The 23,780-nt window shown below is 67.9% G+C and overlaps 1 protein-coding gene across 1 annotated transcript; it reads left to right on the top strand.

Moving 5' to 3' along the window:
* The first annotated feature begins 1,241 nt into the window (after nucleotides 1-1,241).
* On the top strand, nucleotides 1,242-21,143 carry TTC34 (tetratricopeptide repeat domain 34). Its single transcript, XM_028512570.2, has 9 exons — nucleotides 1,242-1,399; nucleotides 2,188-3,013; nucleotides 10,027-10,882; nucleotides 12,145-12,370; nucleotides 13,409-13,613; nucleotides 14,772-14,938; nucleotides 15,848-16,118; nucleotides 16,953-17,167; nucleotides 19,579-21,143. The coding sequence occupies exons 2-9, from the start codon at nucleotides 2,233-2,235 to the stop codon at nucleotides 20,104-20,106; spliced, it is 3,249 nt and encodes a 1,082-aa protein (XP_028368371.1). The 5' UTR covers nucleotides 1,242-1,399; nucleotides 2,188-2,232; the 3' UTR covers nucleotides 20,107-21,143.
* Nucleotides 21,144-23,780: the final 2,637 nt, after the last annotated feature.

Here is a 23,780-nt window from a genome sequence, read left to right as displayed (position 1 = left end):
CCAGGCCCTTCCCGCAGCTGGGTGACAGCCCGCTCCATTACCGCTCCGCTGGGCCTCATTCGGGTAATTAAAATGAGCGTCATCAAAGCAACGGGCCATCTCTTAATAAATTGTCCCCGCTGCGTCCACCGCTCGGGCGCGGCGCCCCCGCGAAGGCCGAGGGGCTGCAGCGCAGGCCAGGAGCCGGGCAGGAGGACCAGGCGCTGCTGACCACACGGGCCTGCTGAGCCCGACCTTGACCCAGACCCCCGACAGGCCACGGGGCCGCGTCCCAGGAGACCCGGCCCCAGGAAGGCCCGCGGAGACGCAGCGCCCGCACTCCCAGCGCCCCCACGCCTGCCTTGCTGCACCCACGCCCCCGCCGTGGGCACCCGCCTGGGTCCCTGCAGGTCCCTGCGGGTACCAGGGCCCTTGGCGCCCCGAGCAGGGAGGCGCCCTTGCCCAAAGCAGCACCATCTCCCCGGGGACTTGCCACCCCCTCCCCAGGGGCCCCCGGGGCAGCTCCTGTGAAGGGACCTTTCCTCCTGCTCTTGGGGGGCGGGTGCAGGGTTCCTAAAATACCACCTGACGCGGCAGCCCCCTCCTCACCTACAGGCGAGGTGACCCCAGCCTGCAGGCTCATGTCACCCCCTCCTCGGAGCCGCCTTCTGGGCCCCGCCCCACGGAGAGAACGGGGCCAGAGGGAGGAAGCTGGCCAGAAAGGGCTGGAAAGGCAGGGGGTGCGGCCTGCCCTCCCGGAGCGGGGAGGGGGGGAGCCTGTGGGGAGGGCGCAGCGCGGCTGGGAAGACCCGAGTAACGCGGGTGGCCGGCGGCCTGGGGGCGCTCCCCCTGGCAGCAGCCTTCAGGAGGCCGGCAGAAAGCGCCCTGAGCAGCCCGGCGGAGCTCCGGGGGCAGCAGAGGCCCAGGCGAACCCCACCCGCCCCCCTGCTACTTCGTCCTCGGTGAGGACAGCGAGGGTGTGGGGAGAGGGGGCGCCCTACAGCGCAGTCAGCCCCACCCTGGCGTCCAGTGGCCCCCGCACTCTGAGCCCCCCAAATCGGTTCCAAAGCTGCGCGGAGCCTGGACCCGCCCCGCGCTGAGGCTGGGGAGCCGGGGAGCCGGGGAGCCGGCCAGGGGGCGGGGCCGAGGGCCGGCTGGGGCGGGCCGAAAGGTGGGGCCGGCCGGGGCGCCCGGCCGCTGGGGGCGCCGCTGAGCCGCGGGTGGCGGGTGTTGACGCTCTCCAGGGAAACGCACCGGCCACCGCAGCCCGCCGCGCAGGCAGCACCTGGGAGCCCAGCCCGCGGACCCTCTAGAGGGACGCGCCCGCCCCTGCTCCGCCCACCACCAGCCAGCTTGGGGCGCGTGAGCCTTTGCCCTCCCTGTGCGCCCTGTGCAAGCCAGCGACCCTGTGCGTGCACGTGTGAGTATGTGCGTGTGTGAGCACGTGAGCCCGTGTGCTCGTGCGGGAGTCTGGCTGTCAGCGCTGGCGGGGTGCGGGCTGGTCCGCGGGCACTTTGGGAGATGCGAGGGGCGGGGCTGTTGGCGCGGGAGCTACTTCTTCGGGGTGTGGGAGGGCAGAGGGCACGACAGGGCTGGTCCCCCAGCTCAGAACCAACCCGGCCTGGGCACGTGGCTCCTCGCCACCACCCAAGAGCCTGCAGGTGCCCCTCAGCGACCCAGCACCCGCTCCCGCCCACACTGCACAGGTGAGGCAGTGGGGCGGGGGTGTGGCCCCAAGGCTGGGCAGGTCTGTGGGGTCAGTGCTGACAAGGCCAGGGGATGCTTGTGTGACCCCAGTTGATCAGGGGGTCCGGGGGTTCCGCCTTCCTGAGGGGCTGTGCCGCCAGGGGCAGGGGGTGGTCCGGGCATCCTGTGGAGCGTGTCAGCTGCTGGGCAGCGGCCCGTCCGGCTCTGCAGAGGAGGGGGCTGAGGCCCAGAGGCTAAGGTGGGCTGGGAGCCTGGCCAGGCAGAGCCGGGTCAACACCCCCAGCCCAGGGAGACCGCCCACCGAGCACACTCACCCTCACAGCTGAGTGCACACCCTGCTCTCCCTCAACCGGGCTCCACGCTGGCACAGGGGTCTCAGTGGGGCGGGGCCAGGGGCTGCTCCGAAGCAGGGCTGGGGGCTGCAGGGCCGGGGGGCTGCAGGGCCGAGGGGCTGCCCGCGGTCCAAGCCCTGACCACGCTCCCCGCCCCACCCCGCCGCAGGTGCCCGTGCGGACCGGACGTGGGCCCGTCGGCGGCACGGGCGTGATGTCGGCCCAGGAGCTCGTGGCCTGCCTCTGCCGGGAGGGCGACCGGCACCTGGCCCTGGGGGAGCCGCCGCTGGCCACCGCCTTCTACCTGGCTGCCTTCAGCTGCCACGCCCCCTCCGCCGTGCGCAGCGTCCGAGCCGCCCTGGCCGAGGCTCGGGGGGCGCCCGTGGTGGCCACCCTGGAGGCCTGGTGCCGAGGGGACAGCCAGATCCCGGCCATCCACTGGGACGGCATGGCCGTGGTGTCCCTGACGGGGACCCTGGCCTCCGCCTTCCTGGCCACCCTGTGCCCGGACCACCCGGCCGCCGTCCTGCACCCCCTGGCCGGGCTGCTGGCCCACGGGTGCCACGGGGAGGTGGTGCGGCGGTGCGGCGCCCTGCTGGACGCGCACTCCCAGCAGGCCCTGGAGCTGCGGCTGACCCGCGCCCTGGCCTGGGTCCTGTCCGGGGAGCAGGTGGACGCCGGCCTGGCCGACTACCTTCAGGCCTTCGCCTCCAGGCCCGAGCGCACGGTGGCCTTCGTCCTGGCCCACCAGCAGCCCTACCTCCCCGCGCTGGTCGGCGTCCTGCAGGGCCACATCTCGGGGAGCCGGCCGGCCAGGGGCAGCGCCTGGCAGCGGGACTCCGACTGCCAGAGGCTCCTAGCGGCCCTGGACCCCGGGGGCTGCTGGGGCAGCGCCCTGTCCCCCGAAGCTCTGCTCCGCAGCGGCCGGTATGAAGACTGCCAGGCGGCGTGCAGCCGGGCCCTCGAGTCCGACCCCACCGGCGGCGGACCCCAAGGTAGGGGTGCGGGCCGCGTCTCCCGGGGGTCAGGTCAGGGGGAAAGTCGCTCCAGCCGCCCCTGACGGCACAGTTAGGTCTTGCCTGTGGTGGGGACGGGGGGCCGTGCTGAGGCCGGGGACACCGCGGGGACCAGGAGGACAAGCCCTGCCCGGACAGAGCCCCCGAGAAAGGACGCAAACAAAACAAGTGCTTTGGGAAATGTGACACGCAAGGCGTGCCTCTAGCCAGACAGTCAGGGAGGGCTTCTGGGAGGAGGTGTTGTTTCAGCTGTGACGAGGATTCAGACAGCAGACACCGAAAGTGCCGGGAGGCTGGAGGAGAAAGAGCCTGGCATGTCCGTGGCGTTGAATGGAGCTGGGGTGGCAGGAGGGGTGGCGGGTGACCGGAGGCCCCGGAGACCGGAGCCGTGGCTAAGTCCTCCTGACCGGGAACACCCTCCGAGTTTACCCTCAGAGGAGCGAGAGCTGGGGATGGGGGGTGGGGGTGGGGGCTGAAACCGCAGTGTGAGGTGCTCCGAGCTCCCTGTGCACAGTCTCCCCCAGCTGCTGGGGGCGGCAGGTGCCCCGGGAGCCAGGGGAGAACCCAGCCTCCTGGGCGACCAGGAGGGGGCCCGGAGGGCCGGGCCGGGAGGCGGGAAGGAGAGACGCGGTGGAGGGCTGAGGGGGAAGCGCTGGAGCCCAACGGCGGGCCTGAGGCTCCGTCACTGGACCAGAAACAGTGAGACTGGGGTGGGATTTAAGGGCCGAGACGGGGACGGGGTTTGGGGGAAGGTCAGGAAGGGTTCTGAGGGTTCACCTCTAGCAGCTGGGATGCAGAGCGCAGGGGAGCGGCAGGCGGGGAGACGGGGGTGCCGGGGCTCACACGCACACACCCCGTGTGAGGCGCTGCTCCTGCCCGGCCCCTGTGCCGGGTCCTGGTCCTGGGGCTGGGGCAGCTAGCCGGGTGGGCGCCCAGAGCCCCCCGGAGCCACACCCCAGCCTGCCTCGGACACTGGGAGCCGGTCCCAGCTGAGGGGCCTCTCCAGCCGCCTCTCCTCGGCCACGCCCACCCCTCCGCCTGGCTGTGGGGGTTCCATGAAAGGTGCATCACACGTTTGTCCTCCCCACCTGCCGGAGGGCCGTCCCCATCGGGGGTGACACAGTGACGGTTCGGCGGGGGAGTTCGTGGCCACGGGCGACCCCAGCATAAACGAAGGGGGGCCGACGTCGCCCAGCCCGGGGAGGCAGTGGTGCCCGGGACGGAAACGCGGGGGAACTCGCCCCAACCTGCGGGCCCCACCAGACATCCTCTCCGTGTTCTGAGTCAGAACCCCGCCGGGTGGCGGCCAGGCCGCTGGCTTTGTCACGTCCTGGGGCCACGCGAGGGAAAACGAGCCCAGGCTCCGGCGTGCACGCCCCCCGGCCCCGCGGGCAGAGCAGGCGTCAGGAACAGAGTCGGCGCCCCAGAGGTGACCCTCGGCGGTGACCCCGCGGGGTCTGCTGGCGGGGTTAGTAAAGCAAGGACTTGTGTGTGTAAAAAGAATGAGAGAGAAAGAGAGAGAGCTTTCCAGCAGTGACGCCCTCCCCACGGCACCGTGCCTCTCTCAAAGCACCCCCTGCGTCCCTCCGCAGGAGAGGAGAGGAGGGGACACGAACCCCAGTCCGGGCCTCGGGGACGGGAAGTGCCCCGGATGCCGTAAACTCGCCCTGCACGGGTGCCGGACTCGTGTGCCGGCCGCACCCTTGTCCTCCGTCACCCACAGGAGGAGCCAGCCGCAGGCTGACCGAGGGGTGCCCCTTCAAAAGGAAGCAGCGCTGAAAGCACCCCAAGTCAGGATGAGTGGGGAACCACCCCAATCAACGCATTTTGGGTTTTAAAAAGGGAGAGAGAGGGAGAGAAAGAAGAAGAAAGAGAAGGAGAAGGAGGAGGAGAAGGAGAAGGAGAAGAAGAAGAAGAGGAAGAGGAAGAGGAAGAAGAAGAAGAAGAAGAGGAAGAAGAGGAAGAAGAAGAAATGTGCACACCACACCCTTGAAACGGTGCCCCCCGCAGGCGCTCCGAGGGAGGGCCCTTGCGCCGGGCGGGTGGATGTTATTGGGCCGCCGGGCACGCGGGCCTGGCGCCGAGAGGACGCCCGGTCTGAGGAAGGGGTACGGAACCGTCCGCTCAGAGAAGAAGATGCTTAGAGTCAGGCGTCTAGACGGAGGGCGCGGGACAGCGGGACGCTCCCAGGTGCGGGCGTGAGGGTGAGGGGCCGCTCGCCACCCACGAGCAGCGGGCAGAGCCCCTGCCGGGGGCTGGACACGCCGCGTTCTCGTGGAGTCTCCTCAGCGGCCCTCGGAGCGGGAGCGGCCGCACCCCCGGGGCCCACGCGGCTGCCGAGGCCACACGGGGTGATCACGGTGGGCTGGAATCTGGCCCCCTGGGTGCTCCTCACCGCCTGTCACACTGCCCCCCAGAAGAGGGCCCAGCAAAGGGGATGGGGGGCAGGAAGGAGGAGGGAACTCGGGAGCCCGCAGGGCGCTGGCGGGGGCATCGGCAGGACACAGAGCGGTGCCGTGTGCGGGAGCCACCTCTGGGGGTCCCTGAGGCCCGGACAGGGGTGTCTGTGCCGTGAGCCTTGGGGGGAGGGGGTGCCCCAGTGCAGGAGGGGCCCGGAGAGGACAGAAAAGTGAGTGGGCAGGTTGTTTTTGGAAATATGCTGGGCCGGACACCCTAAAAGCCTCCCACTGTAAAAGGTATAAAATAAAAACGCTCGGCAGAACCACAAAGAATCCTGAGCTCGTGGAAGAGCAGGGACCCTCCCTGCCCAAAAAGCAGTGTGCTGTCACTGCTGAGCAGGGGCCAGTGCCACGGCAGGAGGTAGGGGGCACTCGGTGTGACTCCCGGGGTGGGGGTCTTCCACTTTACTGACCAGTAGAGACCCTGCAGAAGTCCAGAGCCCCCCAAAGAGCTGCAGCCTCAGACAAGTGTGCTAAAGAAAAAAAAAAAACAGTGCCCCGCCCCCCAAGAGGGGAGGCTGCCCGGAAGCCTGTCTGTCCTGACCCGGCTCTGACCTGGGCAGGAGCCCCTCCCCTGGGGGTTACGGCGTCCCCTGGACCTGAGTCATCTGTGCCACAGGGAGTCCCCTGTCACCACCAGCAGCACAAGTGTGGCTCACAACGGAAACAAAGAAGCTTCCCGTCACACGCCTCTTACGAATGTCGATTCCCATAACAAACGCATTCGAGCCTTAGGCTGCCAAGCGAAAGCCCTCAGAAACCCCGGACACCCTCCCTGTGTGTGGGAAGCGCACTGCCCCTCTCCGAAAGCGGACACGCGGGACGAGATGCAGAGTCCGAGGAGCTTCAGCTCAAGTCTCGCGGCCCGTGAGCCCACGTGCGCCTCGGTTTCCCGAGCACTTACCCTCCCAGAGCCCCCGGGCAGCCACCCCCCGTGGGCTCAGCGTTCTGCATTAACAACCACACAGAAAGGCCATCGGTGTCGAAAACACGCTGGTGCGGGAGCCGCATGCGTGCCCTTCCACTGTGACTTCCCGGTACTGCCCATTGCCCACAGCTACTGTTCGTTAAGAATTTGTACTTAGCCCTGGCTGGTGTGGCTCAGTGGATTGAGCACCAGCCTGTGAACCAAAGGGTCGCCGGTTTGATCCCCAGTCAGGGCACATGCCTGGGTTGTGGGTCGGACCCCCAGTTGGGGGTGTGTGAGAGGCACCCACACATTGATGTTTGTCTCTCCCTTCCCATCTCTCTAATAAAATCTTTTTAAAGTAACTTTTTTAAAGATTTATTTATTATTTTTTTTAGAGAGGGAAGGGAGGGAGAAAGAGAGAGAGAGAGAGAAACATCAGTGTGCAGTTACTGGGGGCCATGGCCTGCAACCCAGGCAGGTGCCCTGACTGGGAATCGAACCTGCGACGCTTTGGTTCGCAGCCCGCACTCAATCCACTGAGCTATGCCAGCCAGGTTAAAATAACTTTGAAAAAAACTACCAAAAACATAATACTTAATGGTGATATTTTAGAAGCCTTCCATTAAAAACCAAGAATGAGGTGGCTGCCTGCTCTCCCATTTATCCCTCATTATGCTGGAGATGCTGGCCAATGCAATAAGATAAGAAGGGAGAAAAACAGGTAATGACAGAAAAGAAGGAACAAAGTTATTATTCCACACAACGTAAGTAGCTTTATAGAAACCCCAAGAGAAACAATAAAAATGTATCAAATACAGGAACAGAATTTAACAGCCTATACAAAAAGCACTTACATTTATAGACACCAGCAAGAACTACAAATTGTGTTGGTTAAATACCTACCATTTACTCTAGCAATAGAGAATAATTGATTTCAGAATCAAATGATTTTTATGAAGAAAATTGTAAAACTTTACTAAAAGACAATAAAAAATAATTATATAGGTAGAGAGATATTAGATGTCTATGGTCAGAAAGACTTGATAGTATAATAGAAAAGCAAAGGACCAGTAACAGACAAGATGAAGAAGGAGGGGGGGAGGGGGGAAGGAGAGGGGAGGGGAGGGGAGGAGAGAGGGGCGAAGGGGGAAGGAGAGGGGGAGGAGGGGAGGGGAGGGGGAAGGGGGAAGGAGAGGGGGAGGAGGGGAGGAGAGGGGGAAGGGGGGACGGAGAGGGGGAGGAGACGGAGCAGAAGGCGGTGCTGCAAGGGTGTGCTCTACCAGTTGGTGCAGAGCTGCACTGACCAGTGCAGACTCAAGGGGGAGCCAGAAGGGCCAAGAAAACAAACTGCCAGAAGCAGAGCCACCGGGAAGTTGATATGCGAGCGTGGGCACCGCAGACCTGCAGGGAGAGGGGAGGACCTTGGTTCAGTGGCCGGGGGCCGATACCCCACTTCAAACCGCGCAGAAAAGGGGTGTCCACAGGGACCGTGTCGGCAGCTGAGGTTTGCGGGAATGAAAGTGGAAGAAAATAGCCACGGGACCTCTGTGAGCAGCTGGGCTCATTAACACACAAAAGAAAAGTAGAAAGAAGGAAGGGAAATTTGAGGCATGTGATGCAATTAAAAATCTTAGCCTTCTGTTTGGCCCATAACTACAGAAAATGAAAGGACAAGCCACAACAAAGAAAGAATATTTGCAAAGTATACAATGGGCAAGAAATTCATAACCGGAGTATTTGAAGAATCCCTGCGTGGCAACAGGCAAACAGTAACCCTTGGGGCCCACGGATGGCCCTGCAGAGCAAGTACAGATGGCTAACGACCGTGCGGGAAACCTCCAACATCCTAGTAACGATACAAATGCAAATGAAAGCGAGATACCCCTGCTCCCCACCAGACTGGGAGGGGACCTATTTTTAAACACACGAGCCTCACCAGCAATCAGGGAAATGAAAACCAAACCAACACGGGCGGAGCATGTCACGTCCCCCCAGACGGCCAACACCTGCAGGCCTGACCCCAGAGGAGGCTGGGTGCAGCCGCCGTGCCGAGCAGCCGGACCAGACCGGGTGCCCGCAGACGGCGGTGATGAGGTCGGGACAGAACCTACAGGCAGCCGTGCGCAGGCACGGGCCGGCGAGCCAATGCAGCCAGGAACCGGACGTCGGCCTTGGACCCTCGGGGGCTGCGGAGGTGAGGTTCCCATGTCTGCAGCTTTTTGCTGAGGGAACCCCTCACTCCGGGGTCCACGCATGTGAAGCAGGACACGGCAGCTTCACCGGCGTGCGCTGCCCCAGCTCAGGGTGTCCCAGCTCAGGGTGCAGGGCTGGGGGGAGGGGCTGGCAAGGTAGAAGGGAAAGTCCTAGAGAGGAGGAAGCCACGGTCGGGGTGAAACCCAAAGTTGAACCCACTTCCGTCCTCAGCTGACCACCGAGCTGTGCAGACCAGGGAGGGACCGGGGGGTTGAAAATGCAGAAGCTGGAGACTGACCACAAGCACCTCACGGACGCCCCAGCTGCCGGCGTGACTCTGCCCCCTCGCCCGCCTGCTGAAGCCACGTTCTGCTCTCCTCAGAGGCATGCAGCTGGGCCCGGGCTCTGCCAGGCATCAGCCCGGCGTCTGGGGTGCAGTTGTAAGAAGTGCAGACGGGCCAAGAACGGGGAAAAGGAGATGTGAGCCACAGTCCGGAGAGAAAGTCGCCGGAGACCGACCTCGAGATGATCCGCGGGCCGGAGTCGGCACACGGAGGACCTTGAAGGAACTGTGCATGATACACGCGAGGACCGAAGGAAAACGTGGTCGTCATGAATGAGCAGACGGGGAGTCTCAGCAAGTAGTGGGAACTCTGAAGAAACTCCGGAGTGGAAAAGCACAGCAGCAAATGCAACACTCCGCGGCCTGTTGGGGGCGGCAGAGGCCGCTGAGCTCACCCACGAGGACTCACAGAAGGGGAGTGTGCGGGGCCTCGTGCCGGGGACAGCACGGAGTCGTCCAGCGGGTGCGGCTGCGGGCGCAGGAGCGAGCGCCCCATTTCAGAGCAGAAGAGGAAACGGGGGCACAGGAGGTGGCCCGAGTGCCCCTGTCTGGCCAGCGGCCCTGCCTTCCCTGGGCTGGACCTCGAGGTCTCTGCTTTGGAGAGGGAAGCGTGGGGTCCCCACGCAGCCCAGAGAGGAACAGACGGGGGATCTCACTGTCGGCCGCCCCCCGCAGGTCACCCCGTGGGGCCTCGGCTCTGGCCTGGGGCTGGTGGGGGGAGGAGGAGCTCGGCCCTCGGGTTTATGACTAAAAGGCCGGGGGCTGGGGGCTGGGGAGGAGGTGTTGTAACTAAATCTCCATGCTGGCAGAGCCGGAGACCGGCACTGGACCCAAACTGAGAGGACAGGGCTGTGGGGGCCTCCAGGGCAGCTGCCCCACCCCCACCCCCAAACACACACGCGCTGTCCTGCCTGCTTCCCATGCTGCTCCAGCACCAACCAGCTCCCGGCCTCCTGCCCGGCTCCTCCTGGGGCCGCCAAGTCCTGGGAGATGCGCTTTGGAAGGTCCAAAGCGCCGGAGGGCTAGGGCGCTACCGCGGGCACCCCAGCAGCACCCAGCCCCACAGGTCCTCTGTTCTCTGCCCCAGGTGAGCGCCTGGCTGCCCTGCTGGTCACCCGCGCCGCTGCCGCCTTCTTCCTGGACAGCGGGGCCCAGGACCTGCTTCGCGACCTGCACGAGGCCTTCCGCGAGAGCCCGTCGGGGGCGCGGAGGCAGTTCGAGGCCGTGCTCTCCGCAGAGGACCGGGAGCGCGTGAGGGTCCAGGCGCAGGAAGTGGCGGATGTGGGGTTTGCCCACTTCCAGGAGGCCGTGCGGAGCCGCCCCGAGCTCCGCGAGGACTCGGACCGCGAGCTGCTGGCCCCGGTGACCCGCGCTCTGCGTGTGCTGCTGCGCGTGGCGCCGCCCGGGACGCGCCCGGCACTGGGAGCCCGCCTGGCCGAGTGCCTGCTGCTGGCCGGGGATGCGGCGGGCGCCCGGGCGCTGTGCGAGCGCCTGCTGCGGCCCACGCGCCCCAAAGATCGTGCCAGCGAACTCGCCGGGGACCGCGCGCCTCTGCTGGCGCTTCGAGGCTTCTGCGCGCTACACACCGGCGACGCGCGGTGTGCCCGGGAGGACTTCCAGGAGGTGGTGGAGCAAGGGCCGCCGCACCCGGGCGGCTGTGTGCGTGCACTGTGCGGCCGCGGGCTGCTGCGCGTGCTGGCGGGCAGCGCGTTCCTGGGCGCGCTGGACTACGTCACCGCCTGCCGCTTGCGGCCTGACGAGGCCCTGCTCGTCGCCAAGGCCTACGTGCCCTGGAACCAGCGCGGGCTGCTGCTGACCGTGCTGCGGGAAGAGGGCCGCAGGATGCTGCAGCGGAGGCCCGGCCCGGGGCCCGCGGGCGCGCAGGGCCGCCGGAGGCGGGCGGCGGACGCGGACAGCCCGGCGATGGCGGCGGCGCCAGAAGGGTAAACACTACCCCCGCGTGCGTGCGCTGTCCTGGGCTGCGTCGCTCTGGGCTCCTGCGCGGTGGCCAGGTGTGTGTCCTGGGTCTTGCGGATGCGTGAGCCGAGGCAGGGAGCAGCGGGTGGTTTCTCTGAGTCATCGGTGGCGGATTTAGCGCCGGGCCCAGAGCTCAGTCCTTACCTGTGACGACGCACTAAGGGCTGACTCAGAGGAAATTAGGAACTCGAGCGCGGAAACGGGAAAGTAAAAGCTACCCATCACCCCACCGTCAGGCACCCGCTAGCTGGCTCTCGGTGCGCGGGTGAACCTGGTTCGCAAAGGGACGTGTGCTGAGTGTGCTGCTCGGACCGCTGGGCTCCCCCCTCGGTGGACTGCACACGTGTCCTGTGCCGCCAGCCGGGCCTCGTGTCCCCGTGGCCCCGGACCACACCGTGGCCCCGCAGCTCTGCCCTTCGCTGTCACGCCCCCTAGTGGTGTCCCGTCGCCCCCGAGGTCTGCCCTTACCCCGGAGGCCGAGGGGGCGCGCCTGGGTCAGCGAATGTGGCCCCGGGAGGCCCCGGAATTTGAGAGCTGCCCGCCCGCCCGTCCGGGCCCACGCCCAGCCCGCGGTTTCCTCTGCAAACTTTCCGCCAGCCCTGCGGCGGCTCCGCGGCTGCTCTGAGCTACAGGCCCCGCGCGGGGCCTCCAGGGGCTGTGTTTGATGTCACCACACGCGCGCGCACACTCACACTCGCACACACTTCCTCCGCTGCCCCGGCTGCCTGATTTGCATCCCTGTGATCTGCTGGTGGGGAGGCATTTTCTCGTGGGAGCCCCTGTACATTCGCTCGCTCTCTCTGGGGGTCTTCACATGCCAGGCTGCCCACCCCTTCCCCCAGGGGCAGTCCGCCTCCCTTTCTGGGGGCACTGGGAGGGCACCCCGTTTGTCTCCTAGCTCTCTGCCTAACACGCACCCCCGAGCCCGCTGGCGCACACCTTTGCCACCTTGTTTTTGCAGAAACGGAGAGTCAGGCAGGGTCGGCTGGGGTCCACACGCAGCCTCCATCCTGCCCTCCCCGAGACGCCTGCCCCACAGGGTGGCGGGCGGATGGGGGAGGGCTGAGGGTCCTTCCAGCAGCGCCCCGGCCCCCGCATCTCGGCGGGAAGGCAGCACCCTGGCCCAGGAGCGTGGGCCGGGACTGGCCCGGAGCCGGCCCACCGGGATGGGGAGCGGGGGAGGGGCGTGGGGAAGGGGCCCCCGCTCCGCCGGCTGCTCTCTCGGCAGGAACGCCCAGGGCGTGCACCAGCTGGCCGCGCTCCTGATGGAGCTGGACGCAGAGGACGAGGCTTCGCGCCTGCTGGCGGCCGACGCCCTGTACCGCCTGGGCCGCCCGGACGACGCCCACAAGGTGCTGCTGGTGGTCCTGTCCCGGAGGCCCCCGGCGGCCCCCGTGCTGGCGCGGCTGGCCCTGCTGCAGCTGCGGAGGGGCTTCTCCTACGACGCCCACCAGGTGAGGGCGGGGCCCCGGCTCTGCACCCACAGCCTGGACTCGGCAGCAGGCCCAGCTGGTCCCGGCCCCGGGCCGCGCACCCGTGCCCTGGTCCTGCGGGTCGGCGCAGGAGCTGGCTGCAGGAGGTGGCCCCAGCAGGCCCCAGCAGGCCTCCCGCACGCAGTAGGTCTCCCACATTTGCTGTGTCGTGTCGTGAGGAAAAGCGGCCAAGAGTCCGATGCAGGTGGAGCTTCGCCCCAAATCTCCCGAGTGACCTCGTAACCCGGCTTTGACGGGACCCTGCCCTGGGACAGCTGGTGGGGGGACAAGGGAGGGCCCCCCGGGCCTCAGGCCCTGCTCGTCTCCCTCTGAGAGTGCCCTGCTCTCAGGAAAAGCAGAGTTCCACCTCCTCTGGGTGTCGCAGGAGCTTCCTGCTAGGACGTGGTCAGAAGGTTACCGTCCAGGGGAGAACTCGGGGCTTGGGGCAGCGGCTGTGCGGCCTGTGGGCATCCTCCCTCCACTCTGACCTCGGGTGTCTGGCCCCCCTGCCCCGGGCGATGCGAGGGGGAAGGAAGGGTGGTTTCGGACCCGTGTCCCCAGCGGGCAGCCAGCAGGAGCGCCATCGGACCTCTCTGGAGTGGAGCTGCTCTGAGCTCCAGGGTCATGTCTGTCGGGTGTCTTGCTCCTGCACAGGCATTGGTCCCAGGACTTTTGCTCCTGTCTCCCATGTACAGAGGACGGGGTGCAGATCAGGAACACTGGGACACCCCAAACCGCCCCCCCAACACAAGGGAGAGGAGCAGCCCTAAAGGGCGCCCACACCCCCGGACCCCCAGCTTTCCCGGGCTCCACACTGGAGACAGGCCCTCCTCTCCCAGTCTGAGCCACGCCCCTTGTGGGCCACGCCTCCCACTTTCCTGCAGAACACACCCCCCCCAGCCCAGCCCCCTGTGGGCTGTGCCCTCCTTGGCCACGCCCCCGTGAGCCAGGCCTGGAACAGAGGGGTGGAAAGGACTGGGGTGCGGGGAGGAACTGCCGTGACCCCCCTGCCCCCTGCAGCTGGTGAAGAAGGTCGTCCAGTCCGGGGACACGACCTGTCTCCAGCCCACCCTGGACGTCTTCCGCCCGGAGGACCGGCAGCTGCTGCGGGGCCACTGCCACGCTCGGGCCCTGGCCATCCTGCGGGCGCAGCCAGGCGGGGCCGAGGGCGAGGCTCACACCCGGGAGGCCATCGCCTACCTCTCTCTGGCCATCTTCGCTGCAGGTGGGGGCTGCCTGCCCGCCCGCCCACGGGTCCCCCGTCCTGTGCCGGGGGCGTGCAGCACCGGGAGCCTCTGCCCAGCCAGGGGTGGGGCCAAGGGTGCCCAAGCCCGCCTTTGGTTCGAGGGTCCCAGGGCCGTGCGCCCGGGGGTGGGGGGGGGGCGTTTTGCACTGAGGCCCTGGCTGAAGCCCAGGAGAGGAGCCTGCGGGGGCCTCAGCACACCCGGGCCCTGAGGGCGGGGGGGCCAGCTGAGGCTCCTCTGCCGGCTTTGCTCACCTCCCCCCGGCCCAGCCCGGGAGGTTAGGGCTCAGCTTCCGCAAGCCCCCCCTGGAAGCGGTGGGCGTGTCTCCCCGAGTGTGCGCCCGGCCTCCCCGCTCTCCCAGCCAACCCACCGGCCTCACCGGACAGGGTGCCGGCCAGGGGCCCGCAGGGTGACAAGGGGAGGTGCACGCCCAAGGGGGCACAGTGAGCTCCTGGGGTGCCCGGGACTTGGCCCAGACTTGGGATCAGGATGCCAGCAGACTTCAGGCTGTGCACTTTCGGGGCGCCTCCCCTCCGAGGGGGGTGATGGGGGCTCCCGAGTGGGTTGGGAGCGAGGGTTAGGTGCGCTGGTTCTTGGACAGCCGGGGGTGGCCGCCGGTGTGAGTTCACACCCCACGCACGTTAGCTGGGAAGGGGACACACCCCGCGTGTCCTGCAGGACCCGGAACGGCGTTTTCCGTGCCTGTCACTGGACACACGTGTGGAAGCAGCAGCACGGTGGTGGCGGCCTCTTTGGGGATCGGACTCCTGTGCCCAGGATTCGGGGGGCCCCTCCCCACCCTCCTGGCACCTTCACGCTCGTGGCCGCTCCATGCCCACCCCGGGGGCCCTTCCTGCTCCCGGCCCCTCCCCTCAGACGCGGCTGCAGGGGACACGCCCCTTCTCTCGAAGCCCCTTCTGCTGCCCACCGGCCCCCCCAGGCGCCGCCGCTGCTGCTCGCTGTCTTGGTGCCCAGGGGTCTGTGAGCTCCGTGAGGGGGCCCCGCAGCTGGCACACCCTCTGGGTCTCTCTCCCCCACGGGGCACCAGGAGGGGCGCCGTCCACACTGGATGCAGACAGATGCGCTGTGCCCGCCCGAGGTCGGCGCTCGGTCCTGACCCAGCCCTCCCTCCCCCCCAGGGGGCCAGGCCAGTGAGTCCCTGCTCGCCCGAGCCCGGTGCTACGGGTTCCTGGGCCAGAGGAAGACGGCCCTGTTCGACCTCGACTCCCTGCTGCGGGCCGAGCCCGGGAACGTGCGGGCCCTGTGTGGCCGTGCGCTCCTGCACCTGGCCCTGGACCGGCGGCAGGTACCGGCCCGCCCAGGGCGGGCAGAGCAGGGGGGTGCTCTGGGGGGGTGCCGCCTTCCTTCTCGACCCCCAAGAAGAGAGGGAGCAGGGGGTCAGGCCGTCCTAACCGTGAGAACACCCTTCACAGCCCCAGTTTCAGAGTCCCTCCCTGTCACCTGAGGGGTCCTGGGCCTCCCAGCCTCCGTCGGCACAGGGACACGTGCCAACCCTCAGGGCTCCCATGGGGCCCTCAGCTGAAAATCACGAGCTCCCCTGGCTGCCACCCTGCCCTGTCCACACAGGGCCTGTGGCTCCGGATCATCAGTGTGCCGGGGCCAGGGCAGGGCCGGGCGGGAGGGGTCCTCCGCCAGGGGCCGGGAGCAGGTGTTTATCTCGGAGGAGACATGCCCAGAGGCAGCCACAGCCCAGCGACAAGCCACTTCTCAGCCAAGAGCAAGGTCACTGGCAAGCGACTGCACTTGGCCGTCCGCCTGCAGCTCCGCTGGGCGAGAGAGCGGCGCGGAGGCAGCCTGCCCGCCGGGCTCTCGCACTCGCTGCAGGGCTGCAGCCCTGGGGAGCCAGGGAAACGGCGCGGGGGCACCTCGGGCGGCTCCTGCTCCTGCCCTTCAGGGCATCCGCTTCCCCCAAGGGTGCTAGCAGCCCCGCGTGTGTCCCAGCCTGGGCACACCTGGGGTCAGAGCCCAGGCCCTGGACACCCCTGCCTGTGCCTGGCAAGCAACGTGCTTTGCGGAGACAAGCCCATTAAGCCGAAATGGGACCCGGCCAGGAGCACCTCATTCTGGCTGATACCCACCCACCCCAGCTGCGAGAGAGAAGGGACTGGACTGCCCACCCCTCCCAGTGTCCCCTGGGAGGACAAGCGCCCCCTGGGACCCCTTCCGCCACCCACTCTGCGCTCTGCCCTTGCAGGAGGCTGTGGACGACGCCCTCTTGGCCCTGCAGCTGGACGCGCGCACGGGGGTCCCCGAGATCCGCTCCCTGAAGCCAGAGGCCCAGGCCCTCATCGCCCGGGGCCTGTCGTCCCGCTGCCGGGACCTCCTGAGCCAGCGGCTGGACGCCGGGGCCCCCATCGGTGACAGCGACGCGCAGGGCCTCCTCGCCGTGGGGGAGGCCCTGATCCGAATTGAGGCGGGGCAGCTGAGGGGGCACCTCCTGCTGGTGGACGTGCTCACCGCGATGGGTGCGCAGCAGCCCGGCGTGGGCACCGGTGTCCGTCCCAGCTCCCCCAGCCCCGGAGTCTGTTCTGTAAAACAGGAGAGAGACCCTAGACTCGGGGGCTTCCACGGTCCCGTCCACCTGAATCCCGTTCCTGGGACCCAGTCCCCGAGTGGGCCTGGTGTGCTCGGCACGTCTGCAGCTCCCGGGCACCTGTGTGGCTTTGCCCGCAGGGGGGAGAAATGGGGCTTCCTGCGGCCCATTTCTCAGGCCTCCACGGTAGCCCCAGAGGACCGGGTACCCCCGGGGCCCAGGCCCTGAGCAGGTGGGGCCGCCTTACACCCACAGGCGCCCAAACGCCAGCCGCTCCTGAAACGGTCTGAACGTGCATCCGCACGTACTTGAAAGGGAAGGTCTCTGTGTGGCCTGTATGTCCCCTGCCTGCCGTCCTCACCTTCCAGTCCTCAGAGGTGCCCGGACCCAGGCCTCCCCGGCTCCTGTCCCCTCCTGTCCTGCTCCCCAGGCCGCCCAGGAAAGAGCAGAGCCGTGTGATGACCACGGTGAGGGGCTCAGAGCCATGCTGCTCGGCCTGGGGGTCATGGACTCCGGTGACACCCCCCCACCCCGAGACGGGGCTGCTGGTAGCAGGCAAGTCCACGTGACCAGCGTGGTGTCACCAGGCCCCTCTGCTCCTGGCTTTCCTCCCGGCGCCCAGCCCCTCTGTCGGCCCACTGCTCCCCAAGCCAGCACGGAGCGGGACAGGTTGTGGCAGGCTCCCTGGTGCCGTGGCCGCTGAGTACCACTTCTTTGCATCCCTGCCGCAGAGCCACCCTGACTGCCCTTCCCGGATCCCCGACAGGCCACTACGAGGAGGCTGGAGCCCGCCTACAAGAAGCCCCACACCCCAACCCGCCATCGGAGGCGGCCCGGGCCCGGCGCGGCCTGCTCCGGCTCAAGAAGGGAGACGTGCCAGTTGCTTCCCGGGACCTGCAGTGCCTGGCGGAGACGGACGCTGAGGACCTCGGCTTCCTGCTGCGTCTCCTGGAGGCCTCGGAGCGGCAGAGCCTGGCCCAGGTGCCTGTGCCCCCCTGGGAGCCCCATGCCAGCCCTCCCCAGCACCCCAGGGACTTGGGCTGCTTTGCATCCCCTGGGTGCTGATTCCAGGTGGCGGTGGGCTGGGTGGGTGTGTGAGCAGGGGGCACCCAGGCTCGCCCTCTCCAGCCCTGACCACTCCCCAAATTTTCTGGCTTCTCTGCATGAGGAGCAAGTGTCTTGAGTAGGGGAGAGGGAGGGGACCCCCCCTCAGAGCCAGGCAGAGCCAGCCGGGAGCACCTTGCTCCTGCAGGAAGCCCGCCCCACCCCAAGGGCAGGCCAGGAGAGATGGGTCCCTCCCAGTGAGAGGGCAGGTGCGGAGCCCAGAGGGGCCTTCAAAGGGACGTCAGGCCGGGCTCACCGCCTCTTCTGCAAGCTGATTTTGTCATTCCACTCTTGATCTGACAAGAAGGCCGGAGCACCTTCCAGCAGGTGCTGGGTGGAGCCACAGCCCCGCCCCGCGACCCTCAAATCTCAGGGGAGACAGCAGAGGTTCACTGCAGAGAGTGTCCGAGCTGCAGAGGCCCTAGGACAGGGCCGTGGCGCACCGAGGGCGGGCGCGCTGGAGGCGAAGCCATGGTGGGGAGAGACAGGCCAAGGCCCGGCCTGAACGGAGGGCAGAGCTCAGGGTGCAGCTGATGGGGCGTGGGGGCTGGGGTGGGAGAAGCTTTCGGCCTAAGCTCTCCTGGAGCCATCTCGCGGGAGCTGGGGGGCCCGCGCCGAGGGCAGCGTGTCCTGGTCCAGTCTGACCACCGCGGCCCCTCCCCTGGCCTGGGGCGCAGGATGGGCACCAACACTGCGCTCCCCGGCGCGGCTGAATTGAGCCCATGCAGGGAGGGAGGGAGCCCAAGGGCAGAGCATGCTTTGGGGTCGGAGGACGCGGGGTTCGCGCCCGTGTGGCCTGCAGCATCCAGGGCTCTCGTGGGCCCCAGCACGCAGGGTCTGCAGGGGGGAGACACAGCTCTAGGTGTTTCAACGGGGGTTGGCTTAACAGAGTTGGCTACACGCAAAGGGCAATGGGTCCTGCGGGGGGGCGCTGCCACCGGGGGCCGAGGGAGCCAGAGTGAGCCGGTGTCACGCGCACCAAGAACGCCGAGAGGGACGTCTCTTGGCAGAGAGGGGCTGCGCGGGGCGCGCTGGAGGCCGACTTCAGCCGCTGGGGGTAGGGGAGGAGCAACCCGCGAGTTGTCCAATGACTGAAGCCTTCCGGGAAAGGAGTCGGAAGTGGTCGCGCCCCGCTTCCGGTGGCGGTACTGCGCCTGCGCAAGGCTGGTGGGACCTCCCCTGAGCGGGGGCCGCGCGGAGCCTGTCGGGAGGGCGCTGCGCCCCCGTAGCGGCCCGGCCCGGAGAGGCGGGGCCGCGGGCTAGCGTCGCGCGGCTTAGGGCGAGCTGGGCGCTGTGGGTCTGGCGGGGAGGCGCCCTAGCAGCGACGCCACGGACATTGCCCCAGCCAGGCCTCCCTCCCCCAGCCAGGCGCTCACGTCTGCGTCCCAACCCGGCGTTTGTGCTCCCCGACAAGCGTCCCCGCCGAGTGTCGGGGCGCCCCGTGCCTCCCCTGGGGACAGGGCGCGGAGGGGGCGTCGGCACAACAACCAGACCGCATCGAGAAAAGGGCGGGCGGGACGGCGGTTCAGGGGGGCTCCTGATGTGCTTTATTCTCCGGTGGGGGCCACGGGGGCAGGCAGGATCCCTAGGAGGCCGGCGGAGTTACCCACGGGCCGAGTTACCCAGGGGCAGGCCGGGCTGCGGCCACGCTCAGGGAGGGACAGTGAGTCCGGAGGGCAGGCAGCCGACGAGGCCCCGGGGCTCGCGGGGGCAGCCTGTCCCCACCTGTGGGGGTCCCCGCTCTGCAGGGCCATAGCGAGAAGCCCACTCGTGCTTCCTGACACGAGTCGGGCCGCGGAGGGGTGCAAGGACCGGGCTGGGCAGATGCAGTGCCTGCCACTGTCCCCAGGGGCAGCCGGGCTTCCCCGGGAGGGTGGGCAGTGGGGGAGGCCCATTAAAGGGGCCTGCAGGGCAGGGGGCTCAGGAGGGGAGCGCAGGGAAGAGGGTGCCCAGGTGAGAACAGCAGCAGGTCAGGGAGGGAGAGGGGAGTGAGGAGGACCCCCAGGGGCATGCACAATTTCCGGGCCAGCAGGGTTGCAGGCCCAGGACCTCTACCACCATGTCCGCGAGTTCCACCGAGGCCTGCCTGGTGTGACGTGCGCGCCCCGGTGGGGTGGCAGTGGGGAGGTGGGCCGGGCAGACACTCAGAGCAGGCCGGGTGGAGGTGCCCCCAGCCCAGAGCGTTCGGGCAGCTCCTCCGCAGAAGCCAGAAGCAGGTTGTGCAGGGCCAGGGAGGGGCTGTGACATTCCGGGCTGACCTGCGCTCCCTTCCTCTGCCCCCTCCGCAGGCCGCCGTCCAGGAAGCCCGCAGCCTCCTGACCGCAGGGCAGCCCCGGCGGGCGCTGGGCTACTGCTCGCTGGCTGTCCTGGCCGGTGGCGGCAGTGCCTGCCACCTGCGCCTGCGGGCCACCTGCCTGGCGGAGCTGCAGGAGTTCGGCCGGGCACTCAGAGACCTGGACCTCGTGCTCCGGGAGGATGCAGGGGGTGGTGACCTCCCGATGAGGGCAGAGGACTTGTGCTCCAGGGGCCGCCTGCTCCTAAGCCTGGGGGACGAGGCTGGGGCCGCCGGGGCCTTCTCCCAGGCCCTCAGGCTGGCGCCCACCCCGGCCCAACACAGCCTGTGGGCGCAGCCAGGCCGGGCCCCCGCCGCCCAGGCACTGCTGCGCCAGGGGCAGCGCTGCCTGCAGGGCCAGCGGTACGCCGAGGCCTGGGCGGCGGCTGAGGGTGGGCTCCTGCTCGACCCCGAGCACAGCGGCCTGAAGCGGCTGAAGGCCAGGATCCGCAGGGAGGCGGCCTCGGGCTGCCGGCTCCACTGACCCCACGCTCGCCAGGCCCAGACACAGGGCCCCCTTGTCACTGTCCCCCAAAGCATGGGGTGGTCACCCCGCCCTCCCACACTCCCAGCCCCAGGGTGGGTGGCTCCGCGGTGGCCAGCCAGCCCTGGGAAGCAGAGCGAAGGGAGTCCCACTGGCCTGGAGCGACTGTCCAGGGAGGCCCAGGACCCCTCACTGCAGCGGCGTCCTGATCCCCAAAGCTGGGTCCTCGTGGCCCTGGCGTGGGGCCAGCAGGCTGGACAGGACTGAGGTCAGCCCCAGGTGGCCCTGGGGAGAGGGGGCATGAAGCTGTCTTTGATCCTGGCCTAAGCCTCAGGTGGGGCCCCCAAGGACAGAACTCCCCAGCTGGGGCCTGCCTGCTGAGACCCCTCAACCTTGATGAAGCCGTTCTCCTGGGGGGCCCAGGGCCCAAACCCACCACTGCGGCCCTGGGGACGATGGGGCCCCGCCCCTGCCAAGCAGAGAGAGAGAGAGGGAGAGACCACCCCATTAATGAGCAGAAAGGCTGGGCTTCTCTTTGGCTCTTCCGGCAAAGCTGTGGGGGTGTAAAGGGTGCACGTACACACACCCCCTGCCCGCCGTGGATTAAACTTGCCCTCAGTTTGCTTGGAAACCCTCTCGGGCTGGGGGCGGCCGGGGGTCGGGGCGGAGCGAGGGGTGCAGTCCTGCCCGTGGCCGCGGGGTTGCCTCACAGAGGCCGAGGCCAGAGCACGGTCACAGGGTTTTCTCGGGTTTGTGAATGAGCCATGCTGGACAGGCCACTGAAATCCTGGACCTGCGGCCCTTCCCGCAGTGGCTCCTGTGGATAAGTCCTCTCCAAGGCCGTGAGGTGGGGGCTGGCCCAGGGGTCGAGGTCGGAGGAGAAGGCCCAGCCTCCAAGCTCCAGGAAATAGACCTAGTCCGGTGGCGTCATCGCCTGCCTGCATTTGCACCTGCTGCCCCGCCACCCACCTCAGGGCTCCCTGCCCCCACCTCTCCACTCAGGGAGGGCCACATCAGAGCCGCCCTGCCCAGCCCCCCCACCCAGGGGCGCCTCCCGACAAGGGGCAGCACTGCCTGTCACTGCTCTGTTACGCCTGTGTCACCATTCTCCTTCGGCCTGGGCCTGGCCTTGGGGTCTGCCCTGAAAGCAGGTAGCCAGGCCTCACTTTCCCGTGCCCCCTCCCTGCTGGGAGGGTTCCAAGACCACCCTGCAGTGACCCCGACACCCCACTGCCACCACGGCCTGGAACACGGCCTGCAGGAGTGTCCCTGGGGCTGCCCTGGTCCGAGTCCCAGGACCTGGTGCTCCACAGACTCGCCCGTGCTCCTGAGCGGCCCCCGACCTGCCTCCCGCTCCCAGCTCCTCCCTGACCACCTGGAGGACGGCAAGACCCAGGACTGGAAGTGTCCTGCTGGAGGGCAGCCCTCCCCTCGAAGCCTGGCGACCTGGCCTCAGCTCTGCCCCCACTGCTGGGGACCAGCCTGCTCACAGGTGTCCTACCCCTGGCTCAGGGCGGGGGTGTGGGGGCAGAAGCCAGGAAGATGGTGCCGACCGCTTCCCAACAAGCTCACCAGCTCAGTGGCGCCTGTGGCGGTCCCGAAAGGCTTTCACGCATTTCCTGCTTTCTTCTCCCCAAAGTAGCCTCGTCCCACTTGGGAAGTGGGGGCTGGAAAGGTCCAGCAATTAGCGCACACTCACCGTCAACTTGGGGGGTGACTGGGAGCCACACCCAGCGTGCGGCGGGTTCCTCAGCAGACGACAGCCTGAGGACCCTGCAGGGGAGCCCACCCCCCGGCTCCCTGAGCAAGTCCTGTGCTGCCCCAGGCCCAGCCTGCCTGGGGTGCTCCCCCCCAGCCCACTGCAGGTGGAGGCCACAGCCGACCACAGCCCCAGCCCCACACCGGGCACTCAGTGGGCAAAGCCCGGCAGGCCCCGCGGGGGGTCGGAGCAGAATGCTGGGGCGGGTCCGGAGGATGCGTCACCAGCCTCCAGGCAATGAGGGTTTTTTTCCCACCCCCAAACACGAAACAACTCTTGGATTCAAGAGGAATCAATCTGGCACTGTGGTTCCGGAAACACAGTCGTGACAAAACTGTCTGGGGGTGCGATGCCCGGGGCACAGCCTCGGCCCCGGCTCGGGCTCCGGCCAGGATGCACACGACGCAGCAGCCCAGGCCGACGCGGTGACGTGCATGCCCGGCCTGAGGAGTAAGGAAAAGACGGAAAACGAAGGAAATCCAAAGGCGGGAATTAGTAAGAATGGCGGAAGTCAGTACATGGGAGCAGGGAAATGGAGGAGCTAATAAATCAGTCCAAAATGCGGGCGTTCAAAGGTGCCGAGAAACAGACGAGCCGGCGGCGAGCAGAAGCACCCTGGCCGCCGCGGCTCGGCCGGTGGGTGACGGCCCTCGGAGCAAAGCAGCGCCGGGTTGTGGGCCAGGTCCCTGATCGGGGAGCGTAGGAGAGGCAGCGACCCAGGTTTCTCTCCCTCCCCCTTCCCTAGAGAATAAACCTGTTTTTTTAAGGCGGGGAAGAGCACAGAGACACTGCTGTGAGGTCCTGACTGGTTGACAGGGGTGCTCCCCGCCAGGAGGGCGCGGGGCACTCTTCCGGGCCTGCGCCACCAGCCAAGCACCGCGGACACGTCCCCGAGTGGGACAAGGGTCGTGGCTGGGCCGGCTGGGCCGGTCCTTAAGGTCCACTGGACGCCAGCACGCGGTTCAGCGGGAGCTCGGGGGAGCAGGGCTGGTCCACACAGGCCCTGGAGGGGGCGGGGCCCATCTGGGGTCACACGGGAGGTCGAGGGGGGAGAGAGGGGCCGTGGGCCCGGGGCTCTGTCCCACTGGGGTGGGGGCGGGTGTCTGGGCCGTCTTGGGATCCCTGGGCGAGGGCTCACTTGGCACGTAAGGGAGGAGTTCAGTCTCGGGGAGACGGGAGGCAGCGTCCCCTTCGCAAGCGGTGATGGGGCCCCCCGAGTTTTCAGAAAGAAGAACCCAGTCGGGGGCCTGGGCCCACCAGAGACCCTCGGAGAGTCCCGGGGGTCTGGGAGGGGACCACTCATCCCGTGGGGTTCTGACACAAGCAGAGCCGGGCTGGAAGCCCCGTCAGGCGTGAAGAAGGGAAGTCCGAGCTCGGACCGGAACCTGCTCTGCCTGGGCCCCGGGCCCCCGGCCCCCATCGGCGGGGCTGGGGCAGCTGAGTCTCATCCCGCAGCACTGGCTGCTCGCCCAGCCCAAGCCCCCGCCCTGCCTCCCAGCCGGGGTGGCGGAGCGAGCTTCAAGACCCCAGGGGCCGAGGGAGGCAGCATGGCCCACACCACCAAACGTGGGTGTCTCTGGTCTGGGCCCCCCCGCCGGCCGCTCTGCCCGCACCCGTCACGCCCCGGGCGAGGCCCCCGGAACCTCCCTGGGGGACCGACAGGAAAGGAGGCCTGAGATGGAGCCCTCGCCAACCCACCGCCCACCCGGTGCTCGGGTGCTGATCCCCCCACCTGTCAGCCAGGTGGGCAGTGTGGGAGAAGGGGCTGACCTTCCTTCCCAGCAGTCTCTGCAGCCCCTTTGGATGGAGGGGTGGAGGAGCAGAGGCAGGGAGGGCCAGGAGTCAGGGCCAGAGTCCGTGGAGGGGACACCCACCCACGTAGCAGGGAGCCGGGGCACCCGGGAACTGCCCTCGG

The sequence above is a fragment of the Phyllostomus discolor genome, chromosome 5, assembly GCF_004126475.2.
Source record: "Phyllostomus discolor isolate MPI-MPIP mPhyDis1 chromosome 5, mPhyDis1.pri.v3, whole genome shotgun sequence".
Taxonomy (NCBI): Eukaryota; Metazoa; Chordata; class Mammalia; order Chiroptera; family Phyllostomidae; genus Phyllostomus; species Phyllostomus discolor.
This window is presented reverse-complemented; position numbering and strand designations above follow the sequence as displayed.

What these genes read in the sequence shown, in the direction of transcription:
- TTC34 (XM_028512570.2), top strand. Translation starts at nt 2,233, where the DNA reads ATGTCGGCCCAGGAGCTCGTGGCCTGCCTCTGCCGGGAGGGCGACCGG. An exon ending in CACCGGCGGCGGACCCCAAG is followed by an intron (nt 3,014 to 10,026) that starts GTAGGGGTGCGG and finishes TCTCTGCCCCAG; the next exon opens with GTGAGCGCCTGGCTGCCCTG. An exon ending in ATGGCGGCGGCGCCAGAAGG is followed by an intron (nt 10,883 to 12,144) that starts GTAAACACTACC and finishes CTCTCTCGGCAG; the next exon opens with GAACGCCCAGGGCGTGCACC.